The following is a 22,381-nucleotide window of genomic DNA, read 5'->3' on the forward strand; positions in this document are numbered from 1 at the left end:
ATCAGATGCTGCATATTTACATATAGAATAAGAAGTACAGCTAAATTTGGTCTCAGTATAAAGCTTGCTGAAATCATTGGGAAGCTTTTCTTGTTTTCAGAGAACTTTGGAACTTAGCTGTGATCTCTGTAAATTAGGAAGCTATGCCGCCTCAGGTCCCAGAGTTAATTCTTGCATTGCTTGCAGTGGGGACTGGAATTCCCACAGTTTTTCTGTAGCTTTATTTTATTAATAAGAAAATGGTTAATATGCATCCTGGTGCATCTGAAATTCAAGTTTTGAAAGTATTATCTCTTAAAATGGTGCAGTCTGTAACTCTTCTTAGGGAAAAAGAATAAAACTGTTATAAACACATTATTATTTTGGGTGATTGCCCTCCCCCCCTTTTTTTTTTAATGCTTATTATCTCTGGAATATATGGAACAAGTGATAACCCTGCCTTCATTATTCTCTTTGTAATTGCTGCATTTGTGTGAACGAAGCATTTGGGCAATTTAATAGTAAGGCTGCTGTAGGAGTTTTTGTCTTTTTTTTTATTATTTTCAGAGTGAGTTTCTCATTTCCATTTAATTTTCAACTAGTCAATTGACTAGATCGTTAGCATTTTAAAGTCCTTCATGTACTTATGAGTTCTTAGTATTAGTTCACATTTACATGCATGAAAGCTTTTAGTCTGGAGGTAGATTGTGTTTACATTTTCATAGGGTTTCCAAAGGTATAATTTCTAGAAATCAGTTTATACAGACTCAGTTTGTGTGTGCCCTTATTGAATCTTTGAAAACTTTCACATATTTGAAATTATATCACTTTCAGATCTCGTTATTGTATATGTAAATTACCGTTCCATATGTTTTAAGAAAGTAATTATAAAATGCATTTTTTTTTTCTTAACAGATTTTCCATGGTATGAGAAGATAAAAACTGCACTGCAGAGCAAGTTTAAACTCCAGAAGTTCAGGTCCTTGCAACTTGAAACAGTAAATGCTGTAATGGCAGGAAAGGATGTATTTCTTGTCATGCCTACAGGTGGTGGAAAGAGCCTTTGTTATCAGTTACCAGCTGTCTGTTCTGATGGTATGTAAAGGGAGGAAACATCAAATTGTTTATATATTGTAGTTACTCTCTTCTGTAGCTATTTGAAGAATGCATGTGACGTTGGAGTCTGATATAACAATATATGGGGGTGAGGGAAAGAATGAAGATTTGAGGGAGAGATTTACTGGAAATACTTGTTTTGTTCTTTTTTTTTTTTTTTTAAATTTATTTTAAGGAGCAATAGCACCTTTAAAACAGATGTGCCATTTAGATGTGATTTAAATTTAAATAATTTATTTAGGTTCCTGTCATTACTTTAAAAAGTTTCCCTAGTGTTTAAAAACATAACACTTTGTCATTAGTTTTTTCTTTGCCTCTTAATTCTATATACAGCTTGTAAATTATTGAAGTATGGATACCTGTTATTTTTCTGTTCCATTCTGAAGTTTTAGATCCAGATTATTTGGGAGACACTCTGTATATTCATTTGTAAAAACAAGTATTCAGTTGTAGTTTTCAAACTTTATTTTTTTTTTTTTTTGAAAAATAACCCATCAGTTGCTTGGAAAGATCTAACCTACCAATACCTAGCATTGCTTAGTTATGTGTTACCTCACGACACAGCTGTGAATCTAACTTGCTTTGCTTTGTATATTAGTTCTTATACTTTGTTGCAGCACAATTTTTTGTGGTCTGGATTCTAAGAGAACGTTCATGTCAAAGGCAGTTGATCGAATATATCCGTATGTGACCTATCGCTCTCTTATCTGTCTAGGAGAGGAATCCGCTAGTAAGCGTGAAGTTTAAGCTCCTGTTGCGCAGTTCTTACAGAACAGGATTGATGTAATAGTTTTTTTCATTTGCTTGTTTTTAAATGTATTTGAGATGACAACATTCAAACAATGCTTCAGATGCCACAAATAATTTATTGTTACAGGTTTCACACTCGTTATATGTCCTTTGATATCACTTATGGAAGATCAGCTTATGGTTCTGGAACAGCTTGGCATTTCTGCAACTTTATTAAATGCTTCAAGCAGTAAGGTATGATTAACTGCCCAATTTTGATGCCTTTTTATGAAATACATGCTGGTGTCTTGCCTCTGTTCTTGTTATTTATGAATGCTGAATGAATGGCATGGTTTTAGCAGCTAATGCCATTCTGTCAACAGTATCTTGCCAGATATATGCTGTGGTATGGATAACATGATCGAGTTTAGCATTACAGAATCACAGAATTGTAGGGGTTGGAAGGGACCTCGAGAGATCATCGGGTCCAACCCCCCTGCCAAAGTAGGTTCCCTAGAGCAGGTTGCCCAGGTAGGTGTCCAGACGGGCCTTGAATATCTCCAGAGAAGGAGACTCCACAACCTCCCTGGGCAGCCTGTTCCAGTGCTGTCACCCTCACCGTGAAGAAGTTCTTTCTCATGTTGGTGTGGAACTTCCTGTGCTCCATTTTTTGACCATTGCCCCTTGTCCTATTCCCACAAACCACTGGAAGGAGGTTGGCCATATCCCTCTGTCTCCCACAGTTAAGATATTTGTAAACATTAATAAGATCTCCTCTCAGTCTTCTCTTCTCAAGGCTGAACAGACCCAGGTCTCTCAGTCTTTCCTCACAGGGCCTGGAGCCATCTTCCCTATATTATCTTTGTTGCCCTCTGCTGGACTCTTTCCCGAAGATCCCTGTCTTTTTTGTGCCAGGGAGCCCATAACTGGACACAGTACTCCAGGTGAGGCCTGACCAGGGCAGAGTAGAGGCGGAGGATCATCTCCCTTGGCCACGCTCCTTTTTATGCATGGCAGGATGCTGTTGGCCTTCTTGGCCACCAGGGCACACTGCTGGCTCATGGAAATTTCTTGTTTTCTTGTTTTAATAACAAGAACACATTTAAGCTAACATCTTTCAGGGAATAAATAGATTTAATGGGGCTATTTAAAGGATGTGAGCTACCTTTGTTTGGTGTTTATTCTGTTTTTACTCAGTTTCTAGATTTGAAAGAAGGTTGGAGGAGGTGATTATTATTATCTAGTAGTGACATGGTGAGGAATGCAGGCTTTTACTTATCTTACTTTGGGATGGTAAACTGATCCTGAGACCAGCAAGCAATGTATTTCCCGGTCTGTTATTAGTCAATTGCTTTTCATAGTGAAATATTTTTTTTCTTGATTGACAGGAGGCCGTAGTCATTAAATTGCACATGAGAGTGTGTTTGGTAGGGAAGTGGCCTGATGCAACTTGCCAAACTTAGAGTGAGCTTTGAGGTAGAGCACCTTGAAAATTCAGTAATAGAAGTTACGGTTGGTACTTGTAGTACCACAGGTTTGTTTGGTATGTTATAGCTTAATGGGAAAATGCAGATAGTACACGCTTAAACAAAGACAAACTTTCAATAGTTTGCTATTTCAAGGTCCTGCAACAAATTTTCCAAGTATAAAAATGAATGTTTTATATGTAGTGATCAGCTGCAAAGACTTACAGTAGCAGTAAATACTATGTAACAGTTTATCAGTCTGTGTTAATCACCCCCCTTTGAATTGTTAATAACCTCTTAAGAATCTTAGCAGTAAGCAACTTCAGTGTGTTGCTCTAGTTTGTTCGCCTTTGATTTCTCCTTTTGTTTTGAACAGGAACACGTGAAGTGGGTTCATACTGAAATGCTAAACAGAAATTCACAACTGAAGCTCATTTATGTGACCCCGGAGAAGATTGCAAAAAGCAAAATGTTCATGTCAAAGCTAGAGAAAGCTTACCAAGCGGGGTGTCTTGCTCACATTGCTGTAGATGAGGTCCACTGTTGTAGCCAGTGGGGCCATGACTTCAGGCCTGGTATGCTCATTAGTAATCCAGTATGCAGTGTTATTCAGGCATCAATAAATACTAAGTTAGGCCTGGAATAAAGCCAAGTTCTTTCTTCACTTGTTAAATAAGTACTTCCATACTTAGGTATGGCAAGAATCTGTGTTAGCTCATGGACTTTTAATTCGCAAATGGCTCTGTCCTTGTCCAGGAGCTAAGTTCATGCAAGTTGCAGCAATTTCATTATACATTCTGCTGTCAATATCCTGAAAAGCTGCTAATGAAACTGTTTTCGGCTGCCTCCTGTAATATAGCCAGTACAGTCATCTTTAATCTGCTACAGGAAAAAAATGGGTAATTTTTTATACCACTCTTTTGGCACTCTGGATGAGGTAACGAATTTCATTCTAGGATGCCAAGGCTCATAATCTGATAAGATATCTGCATTAGAGGTGATGATAATGTTTTGGAAATTCATGTGATATATTTTAATTGCTTCTAAAGCAGTTTGAAATAAATGCCCTTGATTTTCGGGGAAAGAAAAGGTGCTTCAGATTGTTTCTTAACTTGTCAGTTGTAGAAAACTAACTTACTGTCTCTTTGCCTTTAAAAGAAAAACTTTGATTTGGTGCAAAAATAACTGTGAAGTCAACCTTTGCAGTTTTGATTTTTTTTTAAAAAAAAAGGTGTCTGAGCAAAGAGCTGGTGCAAGTGAAACAGGCAATGTGGAATTTAGATATGTATCTCTGGCTGCATTTCTGTTTGGAGGCAACAAGTCATTGTCAGCACTGAGCCTTTTAAAATATTTCCTTAGTATAGTCTTTATTCAGTATTTTTTTCAAATTCCACATTGCTTGTTTCTTATCAAAGCTGTATTTACAAAAAAAAAAAAAAACAACCCTCTTCTTAAAAACAGACTTGCAAAATAATCTGAATGTTGGTTAATGCAATGCGACTTAAATTTTTATAATTTTTAAGAAGTTCTATTTCAATGTTTTGCCTTTTGAATTGTGACTTCTATAAAATTCAATTAGAAGAGAAGGTAATCATTTTGTTAAGTACAACCTTCTTATTACTTCAGTTGGATATATAAATTAGCTCTGTGGTAACTAGCAGTAATAGTAATATCAGCAACATTTATTGCATTATTATCCCATATAATACTATCAAGATGAATATCTTTTTTTTAAACTTTGGATCTGTGGGATAAGACATTTTCCTTTCCCCTTTTTGTATTCTTGCTTAGACTACAAGTCCCTTGGTATCTTGAAAAGACAGTTTCCCAATGCTCCCTTGATTGGGTTAACTGCAACTGCTACAAATCATGTTTTAAAGGATGCTCAGACAATTTTGCATGTTCAGAAATGCATTACTTTTACTGCATCTTTCAACCGGCCCAATCTTTACTATGAGGTATGTTCTTATTACCTGTTTGTTGAACTGTATCACAGTCATGTTATCTTCTGTAAGTTGCAGCTGATGAATTTCAGGATAGATTGCCAATTACCCATTTTCATAATATATAGCTTGCAACTTAATGACGGTGTTGTTTAATGACTTGATCTGAACTTGCAATCATCTGCATAGGAATGTGGGCTGCCCAGTTCTCTGTGAGCAAGGCTTCACAGACAGGGCTGTGTACAGGGGAGAGGAGGGCAGCAGGCTCAGACTGCTGCAACTTATTGGAAAGTATGTCATATCATTGCAAAAATGTGTGAATTATTGTGTTGTACTGTATTTTCAGTCTGGCTGTATCTTCTTTCATTGTTCTTTGTGGGAAAATTTGTGGGCTTTTAAAGTATGGTAATTTTGGTTAAATGACAGAGCAGTTGTATTTATTGTACTGGGAGAAGTAGGGTGATAGAATTGTTTGACAGATTGTTTACCAACTTGAAGAACTCTCTGACACGTGTGTATTTTCCTCTGAGGTTCGGCATAAACCTTCAAGTAATGAAGATTTCATTGAGGACATTGTTAAGGTCATTAATGGAAGATACAAAGGGCTCTCAGGTAAACAGTGTAAAAGCATGTTATTATTTATAATCTTCAGCATTATAGGAATGACTTCAAATGATCATATAGAAACATACGGAGAAACATATAGAGAAATTCCACTTTCACCTTACATTGAACAGTCAACGTTAAAAGAGATGAAACTTAGTAAGATCCCTACCTTGAGTAATTAATCTTTTCATTCTTTACTTGTATCTTCTGAAGTATTTAAATATAATGTTGACTTATGTAGGACAATGTTTACATAGGTAAGAATAATAGCAATTTTTAAGACAGTAAAAACAAATCTCAAAAAACTTCTGTATGTTCTTACTTCATTCCCATATAGTATCTGTGTTAGTGTAGTTAATACCTTTAACAGTTCTTTTTCATATGTGATCATAAAATTAATGTATTACTCAGTGCCCGGGATGGATGGATGATGGGGTGAATTGTGCTTCTGTGATGAATGTAGAACTGTAAAAGCTGGACTTTATGCAACCAGTAGAATTATGTACTGCAAATCAAGAGGGCAGTCATATTACAAAGGCAACAGGACCCAGTTTTCTGGAGCAGCAGTCAGTCCCTGTCTCTGCTGTAGAACTCTGTGGCTGTAATGGGCAGCTCCCTGTGTACAGAACTGCACTGAAATTATTACAAACTGCATGGCTTTGTGTGTAATTGTAGACAGCCCAAACTGACTAATGACAAAAAGTTGATTTAACTGAAAACGCATGAAGTTCATCTGAAACATCTCACGTGAGATCTCAGATGTCATGAGGGACATGATGGAACCCTTTAATAAAGGGACCACTTTACATAAGCACTAACAAGCATTGTCTACCTTGAACATTGATAGAATACTGCCATGATTATGCAGATTGGCATCCATATTTTCTCTTCAGTCTACAAGCCAAAGCTGGAGACTGAACTCTTTTTCTCTGCAGTAGGAGAAAACCCTAAAAGATAAGTAAGCCACTTTTTGCATAGTGTAGGAAGCCTGTTAGGAGGACTTGAATATTACCTTTTGCCTATTTTGTCTTTTTCAAATTGATTATTTAAATTCCATTCATGGCTACCAATACCACATGTTGAATAGGCATGAGGACCACTTACTAATTTTTATTTAATTTTTTTTTCTCCTTAAGTATTGGGGATTGTTTTGTTGTCGTTGTTTTTTAATATTTTTGAAGACATACAATAAGGCGTCTTTCACTTTTGTGCAGGAATAGTGTACTGCTTTTCTCAGAAGGACTCTGAGCAAGTTACTATGAGTTTGCAGAAACTGGGAATCAAGGCAGGGACATACCATGCAAATATGGATGCTAAATATAAGACCAAAGTTCATAAAGGATGGGCAGCAAATCAAATCCAGGTTAAGTAGATACTTTTCACAGACTTCTGTCTCATTTAAACAAATTGTGTTTTAGTACCTTGATGGTTTCTTAATCTTATTTCAGGTTGTAGTGGCAACTGTTGCTTTTGGCATGGGAATTGATAAACCTGATGTGAGGTTTGTAATTCATCATTCCATGAGCAAGTCAATGGAGAACTACTACCAAGAGAGCGGACGTGCAGGTATTGTAGTAAACAGCATTTGCAAAGCATCAGCTGACATCTATTTAACCAGTAAAATTGTTCTTTCATTTCAGATACATGTGCATGTCTGTGAGTTGGGCTACAAAGTGTATAACTCCACTGTGCCTCTACTTAGTCTTTAAAGCAGATACAAAAACCATTCATGATCTGAGGCCTCTGCACTGTAGTGTAGCAAAAATAACTGAATATCTAGCCCATTACTCAGCATTTTTTGGGATTACTTGATTTTTGTGGCATCTGTGGCATACCAGAATAATTCCCTGATGTGACATTGATTAGATTTGTCACAGAAAGGATATTGTTTTCTTTGCATAGCAACTGGGATGCATAATCTGCTCAGATTTTCTGTAGATGGTGTATGATCTCTCCGAATTTTACTGGCCACAGAAATACAAGTGGGATGGGGAGCCTGAGGGTTAGAATTTTAAGGGTTGACCAGTGTATAGCAGCACTAAACAGCTGGTGTAGCTTTAAAAAAAAATTGTGTTTTTTGTTGTTGGATGTTCGGTTTTTGGTTTTTTTTTTTTTAGCTTGTGCTCACTCTTATTTTTTCAAAGACAGATATGTGAAAGAAAGCCTTGTAAGGACCAAGAAGGGCAATTGGTTGAGATGTTAACTGTGCTTCTATGATAGAACTTGGCTTCAATGTTGGCTGAAGAAATATAAAAGCTGTCAAAGTTTTTGGGAGTTTGTATATGCTTGCACTAGAATCTGGTTACTTTTAGATAGTGCTGGACGTAACAGGAAGTATAGAAATAGGTGAGGCAGGGGTCTTACAGGTGCTAAATAGTTATTTCACAGTGTTTATCAACTTAGGGTGATTTCAACAAGCTTTTATCTGCTTCCTTTTTACATAATTTTATTTAAATGGGATTCTTCTGCAGGGGGTGGAGGGTCATTAAGCACTCCTGTTCACCTGCCTGAACGTATCACTTAGCTTATGAAACTTGCCTTTTTCCTCCAACTACCTATCCAAGTGAAGTAGTTCCTTTCTGTTTTATGTTAAACTTCTAGAAAGTGTTCGTTCTTCAGGCCTTCTCAGCTCTCTGGATCTTGCAAACATTAGGAGGGCACCCATCACATCATCAGGAGGGGTGGCCAACAGGAAGGAAGAGATGATCCAAGTTCAGCTATAGAAGGCACAGTTAGTTTTAAATTGAGTAATTTGTCAAATCATAAATAATTCTCTCTTCATTTGTTATCATGAATACATAATGAGATATTTGAAGGTCACAGTGTCTTTTAATCAAGTATGAATTAGGCTTCAATATATATTTGGATAGAATTTTCCAAGAGATGTAGGGTGAGGAAGTGGTGGTTGCATTGATTTTCAGTGTCACAGTAATATTGTATTTTAGTTGTTTAAGAATCTGAATCTTTGTGTACTATTTTTAGTTTGCTTGATTCTGTAGTTGTAGAAGACTGTTCTAAATATATTTTCTTTCTAGTCTGTATCATGCTATGTTCTGTTGGCTGATTTATTATGCTTGATAGTCTATTACATTGGTGTACTCTATGGGGGCTGCAGAAGCCAATGCAGATAAGAGTGGAATTTGTACCAGAAGATGCTTAAACTCTACGTTTTGTGTTTGTTTTAATGCATTTCAGGTAGGGATGACCAAAAAGCTGACTGCATTTTGTATTATGGTTTTGGAGATATATTCAGAATCAGCTCAATGGTAGTGATGGAAAATGTAGGGCAAGAGAAGCTGTACGATATGGTGTCTTACTGCCAGAATGCAAGCAAGTAAGTTACTATAGTGGCTAGGTTGCTTAGGTTTTAAATAGGCTAATTTTGTAGTTTGTTTTTAAGGCTATTTAACAACAAACAAACAGCACAGTGTAGAAACACTGCCTTTGTAACAGAGTCTTGAGTTTGGGGTTTGTAGTTTGGCTGCCTACTATGTGTACTCTTACACATAACTGAATGTTGATACGTTGCTTGTCAGCTTCACGATAATGGTCTGGAAGCTGTTACATTGACATAAAATATCTGTCAACAAACAGCGTTTGGATTTCAAATCCCATTCAGAGCAAGTACTGGAACACTGTGTTTTTTACTCTAAGGTAACAGTGTTTGATGGCTACAGAGGAATCCAGATGTGTTTAATGGTTTATCTGCTATACTGAGCTGTATTGAATACGTCATGGAAAACACTTCTGTGTTATAGATCATTCATGCATTCAACGCAGCCTTTGTTGGTCTCATTCTAAGAATCAGTTTATGTTATGAAAATTTTTTTCATTCTACTGGAATTGCAGATCATACTTATTTTTCTGCTTTAACAGAACTGTCCCCAGTGCAGTATTTACTATTACTGAAAGCTATTGATTACTCCTGTTAGCATGATTGACAGGGATACTATGTTGCAGTATTTGTCTTCTGATTTTCCTGAGACAATTCTTTATGCTGGTTTTGAGATACAAGCTTAACCAGAGGAACTTTTGCCATTTTCATGATTCGTAACACAGGTGTGTAAATTTATCTTCCATAGCCCCTCCTTGCTATTCCATTCTTTCAGGTGTCGCCGGGTCCTCATAGCCCATCATTTTGATGAAGTATGGGATTCTGCACACTGCAACAGAATGTGTGATAACTGCTGCAGAGAAAACTGTAAGTAAATTGTTTTTACAAACAAGGAGAGAGAACATGGAAAAGGTTAGCTTAAAAATAATCTAGTTTAAACCAACTGTAAGCAACTTCTGTAAAGCATGTTTAAGATACTGCCTGTTTCCAAGGTGCAACTTCTGTCATGAACATCAGTTTACAGTGATTTAGTGTTGCTAAATACAGGGTGTTTAGCAGGATACCTCCTAGGCTGGCTTTTTGCATGATGCCAAACACTTGGTATCTTTCAGACTTAGCAGTAAAATATCAAAGGATTTCAGTGCTGCGTGCTCATGAGTCCTGCATTTGTCAGGAGTGTGCATGTGATGCTTGTGTGCACTGAGCACACTAATTCAGGATTTTTCTGTGTGCTAGCTCTAACAGCACAACATCTGTCTGGCATGTGCTCTTCCTTTAGAAGAAAGTTAGGATTATAAGAGGGAAGGCATATGGGCCGGATATGCATGGAATTTGGGAGAGGAGCTGAAACAAACCAGTCTGCATGGTAGAAGAGGATGATTTCAGTAGAATGCAATTATCGAACACAAGTTCTTCCGTTTTGCCCACAGGCATCCTGGGGAATTACACTTTCTTTTTTCTTGTATACTTTTTGGAGGTAAAGTGGACAAAACAAAGATGTTTAACTTTTTTTGCATTATAAAGTTCTATTTATATAATAAAGTTGTTCGGCAAAATCAAGGCATAGGTGAAATTTATACCTGCCTCAGAGGTTGAAGAAAGTATGGATCTGGCTTGTACCCAAGACTTAAAGGCGCAATGTAGCGAAGTATAGTTGAAATATGTCCTGTTCTGCTGCTTTACCATCAGGGTCTCTTGACAGATAAGTGAGGTCTGAGGAAACCTAGGAGTAGTACTGGCTTTTCAGTAGTTAATTCTTAGTATTGGAGGAAGGTATTTGGGGTAATTCTGTGCCATGATCTGATCATGCAGTAGAAGCATGATCGTTATGTTCTGCTTGGATATGTGTGTTACTGCTGTGTAATAATTATTCATTATGAAGATAATCTGTACGGTGACATTTTTTCTCTCTTATTTTGTCAGTTAGTGTTTTGAGAGAAGAAATGCCTTGTGTATGTTCCTCAGTTTTTCTTTGACCTCTGATCTTTCCATAATAAGTATTATGGGTGAGGAAAATGAATCCAGTTGCAGAATAATATAGTAGCTACTGTACAAATATTATGCTTTGGAAGTGTTTCTTTGAAATAACTGGCGGTTTGTAGTGTAAACATTTGTAATATAAACCTGTAAACATGCTTGCAGGTGTTTTAATAACGAAGTAGAAAGATAAATGTAAATTTCACTGCAAGTATATCCTACTTGGACCGATGAAAAGTTACAGCTCCATTTGTTAAGTTATAGTTTAAAAAACAAACAAAAAAACACTGAAAGCATTGGCATTACATGGCACATATATACATATACAGAAAGATTTAGCTATACATGTAAAAGTGCTTATATATACACACCTAATATACATATGGATACTATCTAAATAACTATATGTGATGACTTACAATTTAATATTATGTCATTTTTACTTGTAGCACTTGAGAAAATGGATATCACAGGGTACTGCAGGGATCTAATCAAGATACTTGAGCAAGCTGAAAACATGAGTGAGAAACTCACTCCACTGAAGTTAGTTGATGCATGGTCTGGGAAAGGTGTATCAAAATTAAGGGTGGCTGAAGTTACTCCACCAAAGCTCCCTCGAGAGGAACTGGAGAGAATCGTTGCCCATTTACTGCTGCAGCAGTATCTGAGGTATGTATGGCAGTACTCCTTTCTTCTTGAACAACTAGTAGTCATTTTTCTTTATTGCCATGTTGTTTCTCTACAATATTAATGGATATATTCCGTAGTCTTGTATTCAGAACTGTTTAATGTATTTAAAAAAAAAAAAAAAACTACTGTATTTCTACATGAAAATGTTAAAATAGAAATGTAGGAATACTCAAAACACTGCATCTCTCACAATTTTAAAAAGTTGGGGTCTTCTGCAGTTAGAAGTCTGCAGGAAGCTTCATTCCAGAGAAGTCTGCTATTTATACTGAATATTATTTACATGCCATGGATAAGCAAAGCAAATGGGATTGCCCATATAGAGTTTAAGTCAGGACAGGCTGGCTAATGTGGAGAGTGGTATTCAGAAATTTTAAGAAAGCATAGCGAAAATAACAGCAGTGCTTCTTGTGTAATCTAGTTTTCTGTGTCATATGTTTTTTTTTCCATATAGTTTCAGAAAATTCCAAGAATGTGCACAAATTGAACATTTAATCCCTTTATTTTTTGACTAGATTTTTTTGCATCCTTTTATGCAGCTGACTTTTTATACTCTAGAGAGAGTGAGCAGATGACCAATTACATTTTTTCCTCATTTTCCTGCATGTATTCCAGAAGACTGAGATGTGTGTGTGCATACGTATAAAAGTCCACAAATTAAACTATGCTAAGCATTGACCAGATTCACTCTAAATTAAGTGACTATCCGCTTGGCTAGGTAAGGCAGAATCAAGCTGCTGTTTGGAACATCAATCAGAAGGATTACCATACGTGTCCTGTTTTTTTACTTGCATGCTCTATCCTGACTTTGTTCTCAACCTTCTGTATAAAACTGATTTAATTTATACAGGGAAGACTTCAGCTTCACGGCATTTGCTACAATATCCTACCTGAAGATAGGACCAAAAGCGGGACTGCTGAAAAATGAGGCTCACCGCATCACAATACAAGGGACAACAAACAAGAAAAGTGTTCACAGGGTAATTATATCTGTACCAACTTGCTATATGTATACCTTTCCATTAGAGTTTATTTTAAGAGGTTGGCACCTGTTCAATTTATTTTGTATAATAATACAATCAATGGGATTTGAGATAGACATAATCTTCTCTTTTGCATGGGAACACTAAGAAAGAAAACCAACGTTAGAATTTGAATAGAATTGTTTATAACTTACAGAATAAACCATCTGAGTCTTCAGCTTCAAAAGGAAGTAGTGAAAATGCTCAGACTATTTCAGAGACTGTCCAAGATTCAGCAGTGAAGAAGTCACAAGAACGTAAGCGGCATAACTCTGGATCTAACTTAAAAGCAAAGAAGTTTAAGCTTCAAGCAGGTGGACGTGACCAGCCAGTAGTTCTTGACTGAGTTGTACAGTTGACATTTAGGATCTCATCATGTTTGCCTCTCCATGGACAATCCAGTGTGTAAGCTCGATTTGTGTTTTAGTAATGGTATTTTTGTGTGCTTTTAAAATTAAAATTTAACTTAAACGAGGATCTTTAAAATCCTCAAGTCTAGCAAAAGTCTTGTGGTTAAGGGAAAATTGCTTGATATCAAAATAATTGTGTGTATCTTACGATACAGCAATGACTACAAACTGTAAGTAATTATTATGTTGCCTTTATTAACTCTTTTGGAAGTCTAGTTTATAGAAACTACTGTAGTAAATATTGCAGAGTCACAGGTTGGAAGGGACTTCCAGAAATCTAATCCAGTCTTCTGCTCAAAGTGGTTCCAGTCAGAACAGTGTGCTCAGGGCTGCGTCCAGTTGAGTTTTGATTATCTCCATGGATGGAGATTTCACAGCCTCTCTCAGAACCTGCTCTTGTGTTTGAGCAGCTTCATGCCAAAAAAAGAATAAAGGAAATTTCTTAGAGCTAATGGTTACTTCCTGTATTGCAGCTTGTCTTTTGCCTCATGTCCTATCACTGTGCTCTTCTGAGAAGAGTCTGGCCCCATTGCTGCTATGCTCTTCCATTAGGTAGTTCAAGACAACAATCCCCTTCCACTTCAGCTTTTTTTCTTCTTAATCTGGAACAAATCCAGTTATCTCAGCTTCTCCTCCCCAAGTCCCTGGAAAGCTTCGCAGACCTCTGCTGGACTCAACAGTGTGTATCAGTTTCTTTTAGGGGGAAGTCCAAAAATGAACCCAGCACTGTAGCTATCATCTCACAAGTAAGTCACATCCATCAAACTGCTGCTTACATTCTTGGTAAATGTAGTCTACTGTGCAGTTGTTATCTGTGCTGCAAAGACACATTGCTGCTTCATGTTCAGTTTGTTACCTACTGAGAGCTTTGGTCCTTTACCACAAAGCTACTTTCTAACCAGTCAGGCTCAGGCCTGTACCATTGCTTGGTGCTACTACATCACAGGTGCAGGATTTCGCTTTTGGCTTTAACTTAAGGTTCCCTGTCAGCCCATGTGTCCAGCCTGCCTAGGTCTCTCTGAACAGCAGCAGCCCTGCCTTCCAGTGCAGCAGCAGGTCCCCCAGCTTTGGCATCATCTGCAGCCTGGCTGGAGTACACCCATCCCAGTATCCAGATTGTTAATGACCCTAGATTTTAACTAGTAAACAGCGACCAGTTGGACTTTGTACCACCAGTCTCAGTTCTGTGAATCAAGTGGTCTAGACAACTTTCTTCCTATCTTGTTGTATGTTTATCCAGTCTGTATCTCTGATGTTTCTAGCAATGAGAAAATTATGAGAGAGCATGTCAAGAGACTTGCTGAAGTCAAGGTATCCATCATCAATTGCTATCCCTGTATTTGCATGGGCAGTTAGCTCAGTCAGTTGGGTTGATCAGCATGCTTTGCTAAGGCGATGCTGACTGGCACATTCTGGAGATCCTCCTTTTTGAAGACAGGAGGGATGTTTGCAAGGAGGGAGGCAGGAAAACTGAATTCCACATTGAATGTTCTCTGGGCCTAAAGTTGAACATCGGAAGACCTTGATATAGTAGGTGCAAAGGGACAGAAGATAAAAAGAATTGTTGAGTTATTCTTACCTTGATGAATTTGGAAAAAAAAACATGAGTATTTGGTAACTGGTAAAGTCTTTTGCAGCTACCAAGCACTAGTGCTTTCTGTTCCACTTGCATTTGTCAGGGTTGGCAGCAAGAATAGCCTGGTTGAGACAATAAGCCTGAAGGAGCAGCCTTGTCTACACTTTCAATCCTGGTAACAACTGCTGGGCTTCTGTTCTGTTTATGCTTAACATTTAAGCAGTGCTTAAGCTCAAAGATACGAATGTCATGGTTGTGTATTAAAAGTATCTTTGAATACCTTGAAAGCTGAAAATAAGAGCCAACAGATAATGTCCTTTATGTGCTTTTAAATACTTAATACAAATTACTGTACTGATTCTTTGTACTCTTTGGCTACCATTAATGAAGTAGACACTGTATGTGCTTACTACTTTGTTAAAAAATTTTAAGAACTTGAGTAAATCTTAACACTTTTCTTGTTGCATTCAAATGCCTAAGGCTAGAACATTCATTCACAGATTCATTTGCTCTGACAATCAGAAGTAAATGCTAAGCTCCCACGAGCTTGTAGTTCTGGTGACTTCAGCTTTTTTCAAGTGAAAATTTAGCCCTTTCTTTGCCCTAGGGTTCCGTATTTCCCCTTTCTCCTCAACTAGAAAATGAGGTATATTGACACACTAATACCAGGACTACAAAATGTTGTTGGGTAAATTCATTAACCAGGAAATTACCCTCATCAACTCCTTTGAAACTGATCTCAACTTAGAGCCTTGTGAGCACCATTATCTTACATGTATTTAAAGGCACCAAACCCTACAGCAGATGACCTTTGACAAGATCTTGTTTCTTATGCTGAACTGCACTTGCAGCTTGGATCAGTATCCTACTTTTTCTGCTAGTCTAAAATGCAGTGGTAGCTGTATGGGTATCTTGTTACCGCCATTAAAATAGCTGGTTTGAATATGCATCAATTCTAGCTGAACTGGAAGTAGTTTAGTGCTGTTTCCTTAAAAGGCTGGTCATGCTGCTCAGTATTATTTGCAACATTTTCAACTTCTCTTACTAAACAAACCCTAGCCTTGAATTGTTAGGAGATGAAGCTTTGCTACCTACTTAATGAAATTACCTGAAAATAAAGATTGCTAGTGATTTAAATCTACTCCACCAAAGCCTTATTCAGAGGTAGCTGTTGAACACAGAACATTTCTGTAAATGTTTATAATAATTAGTCAAATGTAAATACCAACCTTTTCTTTTTATATAGTTAAAGGTTCATTTTCATACACTAAGTAGACTGGAAGAAAGTGATACCCTTTTCTAAGCAATAAGTAAACCCCATGCCTCAAATTCAGGCAACCTGAAGCAGTGCTTAGAGTCCAGAAAAGCTGATTCTTTTTAATACAGCCAAGTGTCAGTGTATGTTAAGAGCTTCACTTCTTTTGCAATGGAGGGCTCAGTACATGCTTTCTTTTCAGAAAGACGTACGTTTATGCAATTATTATCTTCTAAATTATTTAAAATGTATCAGTGTCTTATTGGTTTAATCCTACTTTGTGTTATGTGCGCCAGGAAGCCTTTTTCATTTCAAGCCTAACCTTACCTGTAATGGAGGAATTCAGCTACCTGTACCGCCCTCCTGACTCAACGGTGCCATTGTGAGTCACAGTCTCTCCTCAACAATCTCTATGGACTTAAGAAAATCTTCAGTTACAGCGTTTTTTTGCATCCCATTTCAGAGGGGCTGCAGACAGCAGGAGAATGTATTTCTACTACACATAAAGCTAAGTAAAGAAGCAGTTGACTTCCTTAAATGCATGTTTACATTGGTATTTGCAGAAAAAGGTAACTATGCTACCATAGTGGTAAAGACCCAACAGCTGCTACTGACTGCAAGAGCTAGTTAGGCGCACAAGAGGCTGAATAATCTATTTGCTAGATTTTTTTTTTATTTTTTTTTTAAGATTTTAGCAGCCAATGATCAATAAGTTGATGTCAAACTCATAAACTTAGGTTCTGGTTGTCTAGCTGGTTTCATTTTGGACACGTTCAGGCATTCAGATGTGTATCAACTTAAATATTTTAAAACAAAAAAAAATATCTCAGATAATTAAAATAAACTCTTCATTTTTATTTTTCTGGTATAATCTTTTGACTGAAGCTTAGAGTTTCACCTATCATTTAACTGAACCCTTTGCCAAAAATTGAATTAATTAATTTAATTAAACACTCATTCTCTTCAAAATAATTCTAGTGATTTTCTGGGAAAAATCCCAACATGTACCGCCAACTTCATACAATGAAATGCTCCCAGTTTAAACCTAAATCTTAACTCCCAAGTAACAACTGCAGATCAAAACCAAAATCAAGTATGAAACAATTTACATCTATGAACAGCACTATGGAATACAAGGACTACATTAAGGAATAGCTTGAAATGTTGGGCTTTATAACCTAGGAACTGAGACACTGAATTATTACTAGTAACAAAAAAGAATGAACTTGATTTAAGCAAGTCTGTACATACATATCATGATTACCAGGGTGCATCTTGTATAACTAAACATCCATCCAGGTAGCCTGTTATGATTTTTATTTCAAATAAAATTTAAATCTTAAACCCTAGTTGGCAACTTAGTAATATATTTTGTCACTAGTTGCCACAAGTAAAATTTGAATTTAGTACCCCCAAAAATTCCTTCCTGGAACCAATACGCAAGATGGTATAAAAAAGAAGAGGGCAGAAAGTGGCCAAGAAATCCTCCTGCATCATTTTTTTGTGACGGTAATAGTTGTTTGTGAAGAATTCCATCAGGATATGGGAACCATACAAAATCTAAAAAACAAAAAACAAACAGACAAAAACCCTGCAAACCAATTAGCCTTGAGACTGCAAAACATCCCTATCAACTTTGCACTTAGGGTCATGCTCCTGTAGCTATGCTCTCCAGCATTTAGAAGTCTGCCAGTACCCTCTGCCAAATAAGCTGGATGCAGCAAACTGCTCCACAGGATTCTGACAAGGTGGAGGAAGTTCACTCACTGGAGGCAGGTGACAACCACCAGTGGTACAGTGTTAGCCTTTCCTTGGAGTGGACCCCTGCAGTGGTCCAGCTGAAAATCACACAAGATGCACTGGTGCAGCTTTACCACAATACCTAGAGAGCTGAAGCGACAAACAGTTTAAAAAAAATAAATACTGCTCTCAATTAACATCTCAAGGACACTTCATCCTAGCTTTCATAGTTCAAAGACTGTCTTCTGCATTTAGCTGAGTAGAAAATACTTTTCTTTTAGAAATTAAGTTATGGAAAAAAGGAAAAAAAAATTATACAGCTTGCTGTATATTTGTAAGCCACATTCCAGGTGGCAAGAGCTCTGAGTGCCCTGTGCCATGAATATTTGCCAGCTTGCAAGAGACAGTGTAATCAGCTGTAAGAAGAGACTTGAAACCTTCAGCAAGTACTCAAAGGTTTGAGCAGTGGAGGGATGCTAGTGGAATGGATGGTAGGACATCATAAATAGTTCTTCCCCAAGCAAGAATGCACTGGATTTAACATGTATTACATACAGCTTTAAGTTCTTTTCAACAGTGAAAGCTACCCTGCATTCAGGTAAATGCAGTGCTATCTTAACAGCATAGCAAAGCTTGCTTTTTAGGAGTGTTGGAGCCCTGTTCTCGTGTTCTCGTCTAACATACATCAAAATTCACTGCCAATACTAATTCACGTGCCTTTGTTCCTGTGCTTGTACACAGATTAACCTAATTTGCTTTTCAGTAAATTGATAATATTAACACAAAATCTTAATAAGGAATTGCACTTATCCCTGATTTCTGGTAATCCCAAGGAATCAGTTTTATCAGCCATTAATCAATGTCAAAACTTTATACAAAATGGAAATGGGTTTTCATTCAATCAAAATAATCTTCTATATCAATATCTGGATTCAGGAGATCTTCACCATAGGCTGAAAGATCCATTTGATTTAAAATCAAGTTTTCAAACGTTTCTTCCAAGTCTGTTTCACCAATCAGCACAGCGCCCATCATTCGTCCATTCTGCATCACCACTTTAACATACTCTTGTTCCTTAGTACATCTCAGCATTAGTTCATGGTCTAAACCCAAGCCTTGAGCATTGTATTTTCCCAAAACCACCACCTAACAGAAGGAAAAAGAAAAGTCACTCATAAGAACATTGCAGTGGCTTTTAGTAGTTTCACTGATAACAGTTCTAATGATATAAACATGGAAATACTTGCCCCTGGAATAAAATATAAATAAAAAATCCCCCTTTCACTGGCTGTCAGAGCTACAGTATAATTAAAAATCCTTCACCTGGAAATGTTATCACTAAAAGCAATAATGATCCAATTACCGTGCTGAATTGTATTGAATTTCTTTATGAGCAGAATCTTAATGAAGTAAGATACATAAAGAGATAATGAAATAAGAATATATGCAGAGTTGTGAAGTAGATCAGCTGGTATTCACCAATTAAAATTTATAGTATGTCTGTATGTACCTTGTCCTCTTTGGTTTCAATATTCAAAGTCAGTGTGAATGGAGAAAATCAAAGATTAATTATTATATAGAGAATGCTGTTTCATCAATATCATAGAATTATATCATAGAATCAAAGAATGGCTTGGGTTGGAAAGGACTTCAAAGACCATCCAGTTCCAACCCCCCTGCCATGAGCAGGGACACCTCCCACTAGATCAGGTTGCCCAAAGCCCCATCCAACCTGGCTTTGAACCCCTCCAGGGATGATGCGTCTGCAACTTTTCTGGACAACCTGTTCCAGTGCCTTACCACCCTCTGAGTGAAGCATTTCCTCCTAACATCTAATCTAAATCTCCCCTCTTCTAGTTTAAAACCATTCCCCCTTTAAAGCATCTGCTCAGTGTTAGCACGTGAATATAAACAAGCAATACGTGTGTTACTCAGTGGTTTAAAACTGATAGAGTGTATTTACTTTACCTTGTAATTGAAAAATTTTGTTACATGAGCAAACAGTTCAAAGCTGAAATCCAGATCAATAGATTCCCCTAAAGCATCTGCTGCCATGCATTTTGCTGCATACCATCCCATCTGCCTAGCTTGAGTCCACAGTCTCATCTGAAAAAAAAAAAAATACACAGATATGTGTCACTGTAAAATGAATGAAGCTCACTGTTCTCATCAGTGCCCACTACGTATTTTTGTTACGGTCAGAAAGGCTGAACAACTTGGTTTTCAGCCACAGAGATAAAATTATCTACCATCAACACACCCAGGATTGTCTACTTACTGGTTTCCAGTTCAATTAAACATTTTCTCCCATCTGTGTAACAGTGTGTAATTTACTTTGTAGATTGCATTGCTGCTGAGCACACAATTGTATAATTTACCTGATGCCACACTGGACTAGGTTCCCACGACGCTGTGCAGATATCCCCAGCTGCATAGATGTCTGGCAGGGATGTGTGCATGTGTTTATCTACTTTAAGACCTCCATCTTCACCTATAGCAAACTAAGTATTTGCACAGATCAGTACTGAAGAAAAGTAGTAATTTTAACTGAGTGATTTAACTTTATACATGTTAAGTGGTTGTCACATTTGCTTTTTAATGGCAGACTTCCCTACAAAATTTCAGTAAATCCACTACTGCTTAATTGAAACATTTGAAGATATAAAGTATGAATTAATACTAAGGGAACACAGCAAGATGCTCTTCTGCTTTTCATTTAACAACAGAGAAAAAGGAATTTGGTGTAAATGATCTATGGCTGTTCATTCTCCCATCTAATCTGACTCAATTAGAAAAGACTGATAACCCTAAGAAAAACACATTCAAACATCAGTCTTCAGGATTCTTCATTTTTAAGGGAATGAAACTGATTTCCCTGAAGAATGCCATAACAAAGTATTTTTTTGCCATCATCCCTATAAAAATATTCTCCATATTATAACGCAACCCAATCCCCTGCAGAATTTATCCCTAGTCTTGTGAAATCTTCAAATAAGCAAAACCAAAATTAGCCTACAAAAGTAGAATTTCCTCCCAATCCACACATTTTTTTCTCACCAAGTTTAAGAACAAATCACTGTTGCATTTCACAAGTGACCTTCACATACCCTTTAAAATAATTCAAAGCTCCATCTATTAAAAATACCTTATAGTAGCATCGCATACTGAATAAAATTATTTAACATGAGATGACATAGAGTGGCAAGAGCTCCATGGTAAGACACAAAACATTAAGTATTATTTTTAGAACACAGCACAGTTTTTCAACATTATTATTACTGATACCTGGCAGGGAAGTAACAGAGCATGCCAAAATTCAAATACGTTGCAGGGACATCTAGTCTTAAAGTTAATTTTTTATTTTTTTACATATAGGCCAGAAATACCACTGCAAACATCTAATTCCTAACTTTATAACGCAGACCTTGAAACATTTCATGGCTCAACATTAGTGTATGTTTTCATAATTTTCTTCTGCTTTATTCAGAGGATAGTGTTTTACTTCCTAATTGAAAGAAACTGCAAAACACCAAATATCCTACCATGGAGACAGAATGATTTCAAAGCCTGAAAATTCACATGGCAGCTACAAACTCTGTAATCACCAACCATGTTTTGGTTCAACGTGTGACCTCCCTTGATAAATAATAGCACCTTTAAACCTCACTTTCCTAGATGAAGACTACTGGAAATGCATTCTTTCTTCCCAGCAGAAAATTTAAAGATTTTAAAGACAAGTGTATGGTGCACAATTAACACAAAAATGCTTCTACATTTTTGCCGCATTAACCACCAATTACAGAAATGTTTTCCTCTTTGTACAGACTTAATCTTAACAGTGTATATTGTATCTACTGATACACTGTGTATATATCATGAGTAGCAATATAACAAGCCAAGAACACTAATGAAATTCATTTTTATCCTAGTAGATATTTCCAGTATCAACATACCTACCTTATTTTGAGATGCTGTGCATTCAAAACCTTTCAAATCACTGTTTCACGTCAAAAGAAATGTAAACCAGTTGGAAGAATTCCTCTTCCCTTACTTAAAAAAATCCCACAGTTTAAACTTCAAAGTAAATCAGCATACTTACATTATTGCCATCAAGAAATGGTTTGACATTTGGCACAACACCAGTTGCACTGACAATGAAATCACATCCATAAATTTTTCCATTAGTTAATTCCACATATACAGGCCATAGCACTGAAAAAGTGGAAAATTTTGCCCTGAGAATGTAACCAACAGAAGTTACTGTATTATTTATGTCTTACGGTAAGACATGAAATAAAGAAGAAAAATGATTTGAGATTTCAAGTTTACTAGCTATGAAAATAATAATAATACCCACAGAGATTACCTATAGCACTTCTTACTTTCATTCAGGACCAGAAAATGGGACTTGGAGCTTAGTTCCCTACTATTAGCTTTCTCTGGAATTTTCTTGAATCAAATCCCTCATTTATTGGGCTGCCACAAGAACAAATATTCCGCACAAAGTAGTTAGGTGACTTTGTGGAAGAAAGGTCTGATTC

The 22,381-nt window shown here is 36.8% G+C and overlaps 2 protein-coding genes across 5 annotated transcripts in view; one reads left to right on the forward strand and one right to left on the reverse strand.

Annotated features, from left to right (window-relative positions):
* Nucleotides 1-16,957, forward strand: part of RECQL (RecQ like helicase) — a 22,252-nt gene extending 5,295 nt beyond the window's left edge. For 3 of the 4 annotated variants that reach the window (XM_083820733.1, XM_083820732.1, XM_083820731.1), the window contains exons 5-16: nt 895-1,074; nt 1,973-2,079; nt 3,667-3,865; nt 5,082-5,248; nt 5,764-5,845; nt 7,054-7,202; nt 7,288-7,405; nt 9,035-9,173; nt 9,949-10,040; nt 11,600-11,819; nt 12,688-12,817; nt 13,017-13,718. In XM_083820733.1, coding sequence (XP_083676859.1) covers nt 895-1,074; nt 1,973-2,079; nt 3,667-3,865; nt 5,082-5,248; nt 5,764-5,845; nt 7,054-7,202; nt 7,288-7,405; nt 9,035-9,173; nt 9,949-10,040; nt 11,600-11,819; nt 12,688-12,817; nt 13,017-13,205 — 1,772 coding nt within the window. In that variant the 3' untranslated portion in view covers nt 13,206-13,718. Of the gene's footprint in view, nt 1-894; nt 1,075-1,972; nt 2,080-3,666; nt 3,866-5,081; nt 5,249-5,763; nt 5,846-7,053; nt 7,203-7,287; nt 7,406-9,034; nt 9,174-9,948; nt 10,041-11,599; nt 11,820-12,687; nt 12,818-13,016; nt 13,719-16,396 lie in introns of those variants that run through there. The other variant, XR_014578291.1, reaches the window with a different exon arrangement.
* Nucleotides 16,935-22,381, reverse strand: part of PYROXD1 (pyridine nucleotide-disulphide oxidoreductase domain 1) — a 17,530-nt gene continuing 12,083 nt past the window's right edge. Inside the window, exons 9-12 of the mRNA XM_083820734.1 lie at nt 21,940-22,052; nt 20,219-20,341; nt 19,809-19,946; nt 16,935-18,986 (exon numbers count right to left, since the gene is read on the reverse strand). Of these exons, the coding sequence (XP_083676860.1) occupies nt 18,738-18,986; nt 19,809-19,946; nt 20,219-20,341; nt 21,940-22,052 (623 nt within the window). The 3' untranslated portion in view covers nt 16,935-18,737. The remainder of the gene's footprint in view (nt 18,987-19,808; nt 19,947-20,218; nt 20,342-21,939; nt 22,053-22,381) is intronic.

The sequence above is a fragment of the Anser anser genome (genome assembly GCF_964211835.1).
Source record: "Anser anser genome assembly, chromosome: 1".
NCBI classification, from domain to species: domain Eukaryota; kingdom Metazoa; phylum Chordata; class Aves; order Anseriformes; family Anatidae; genus Anser; species Anser anser.